The 1,615-nt window shown below is 38.1% G+C and overlaps 1 protein-coding gene across 1 annotated transcript; it reads right to left on the bottom strand.

The window, feature by feature from the left end:
• Window positions 1-272: 272 nt before the first annotated feature.
• On the bottom strand, window positions 273-917 carry LOC129922724 (homeobox-like protein HDP1). Its single transcript, XM_056009669.1, has one exon. The coding sequence runs from the start codon at window positions 915-917 to the stop codon at window positions 273-275; it is 645 nt and encodes a 214-aa protein (XP_055865644.1).
• Between the last annotated feature and the right edge of the window lie 698 nt (window positions 918-1,615).

The following is a 1,615-nucleotide window of genomic DNA, read 5'->3' as shown; positions in this document are numbered from 1 at the left end:
GTGAAGACAAAATAAAAGAAAAAAAAAGCTTATATGCCTGGGAATTCTAAAGAATGCCCGATTTCGCACTGTGCTTGTAGCAGGTGTTTTCAACAATGAATATATCGTGAATTTTGAAAAAGGTGTGTCTAAAAAGTATTTTGTACTGACAATAATCATAAATGCACTTTCGTCTATTTGCAAAGTGTGACATTTGTAGCTTTTCTTATAAGCTTAGGTAATGAAGACATATAAATATGAAAATAACTAAAATGGTTTAAGTCATTCAACACTCACAAGTATAAAACCAGGTTTAGGTCATTCAAACCTCCCACGAATAAAACCAGGATTAGGTCATTCAAACCTTCCAGGTATAAAACCAGGTTTAGGTCATTCAAATCTTCTAGGTATAAAACCAGGTTTAGGTCATTCAAATTTGCCAAGTATAAAACCAGGTTTAGGTCATTCAAATCTTCTAGGTATAAAACCAGGATTAGGCCATTCAAACCTTCCAGGTATAAAACCAGGTTTAGGTCATTCAAACCTCCCACGAATAAAACCAGGATTAGGTCATTCAAACCTTCCAGGTATAAAACCAGGTTTAGGTCATTCAAATCTTCTAGGTATAAAACCAGGTTTAGGTCATTCAAATTTGCCAAGTATAAAACCAGGTTTAGGTCATTCAAATCTTCTAGGTATAAAACCAGGATTAGGCCATTCAAACCTTCCAGGTATAAAACCAGGTTTAGGTCATTCAAATCTTCTAGGTATAAAACCAGGTTTAGGCCATTCAAACCTTCCAGGTATAAAACCAGGTTTAGGTCATTCAAATCTTCTAGGTATAAAACCAGGTTTAGGCCATTCAAACCTTCCAGGTATAAAACCAGGTTTAGGTCATTCAAATCTTCTAGGTATAAAACCAGGCTTAGATCATTCATACCTCCCAAGTATAAAAATAAGTTAAACAAAAGAAAACTCACAACAATTCTTAAGTGTAGGACATGTTGTTGTAACTGTAGAGGCGGAGCAATAGAGTTAATTTGGTGTGTGCCCCACGAGTCCAGGACGAGATAAAAGAGTTTTGTACGGCAGTAGGGTGATGTACAGTGTTGAGTAGCTTTTACAGAGGGTCGGATTAGGAGAGAGATTCGTGGACAATCTCTTGTAATACAAGACCATGGTCAGTCTCCTTGAATAAAACAACACCATGGTCAGTCTCCTTGAATACAACAACACCATGGTCAGTCTCCTTGAATACAACAACACCATGGTCAGTCTCCTTGAATACAACAACACCATGGTCAGTCTCCTTGAATACAACAACACCATGGTCAGCCTCCTTGAATACAACAACACCATGGTCAGTCTCCTTGAATTAAACAACACCATGGTCAGTCTCCTTGAATACAACAACACCATGGTCAGTTTCCTTGAATACAACAACACCATGGTCAGAGTCCTTGAATACAACAACACCATGGTCAGTCTCCTTGAATTAAACAACACCATGGTCAGTCTCCTTGAATACAACAACACCATGGTCAGTCTCCTTGAATACAACAACACCATGGTCAGTCTCCTTGAGTAAACCAACACCACGGTCAGTCTCCTTGAATACTACAACACAATGGTCAGT

This window comes from Biomphalaria glabrata, chromosome 14, assembly GCF_947242115.1.
Source record: "Biomphalaria glabrata chromosome 14, xgBioGlab47.1, whole genome shotgun sequence".
In the NCBI taxonomy this organism is placed as follows: Eukaryota; Metazoa; Mollusca; class Gastropoda; family Planorbidae; genus Biomphalaria; species Biomphalaria glabrata.
Note: the sequence above shows the minus strand (reverse complement) of the source record. Positions and strands in the feature narration are given on the sequence as shown.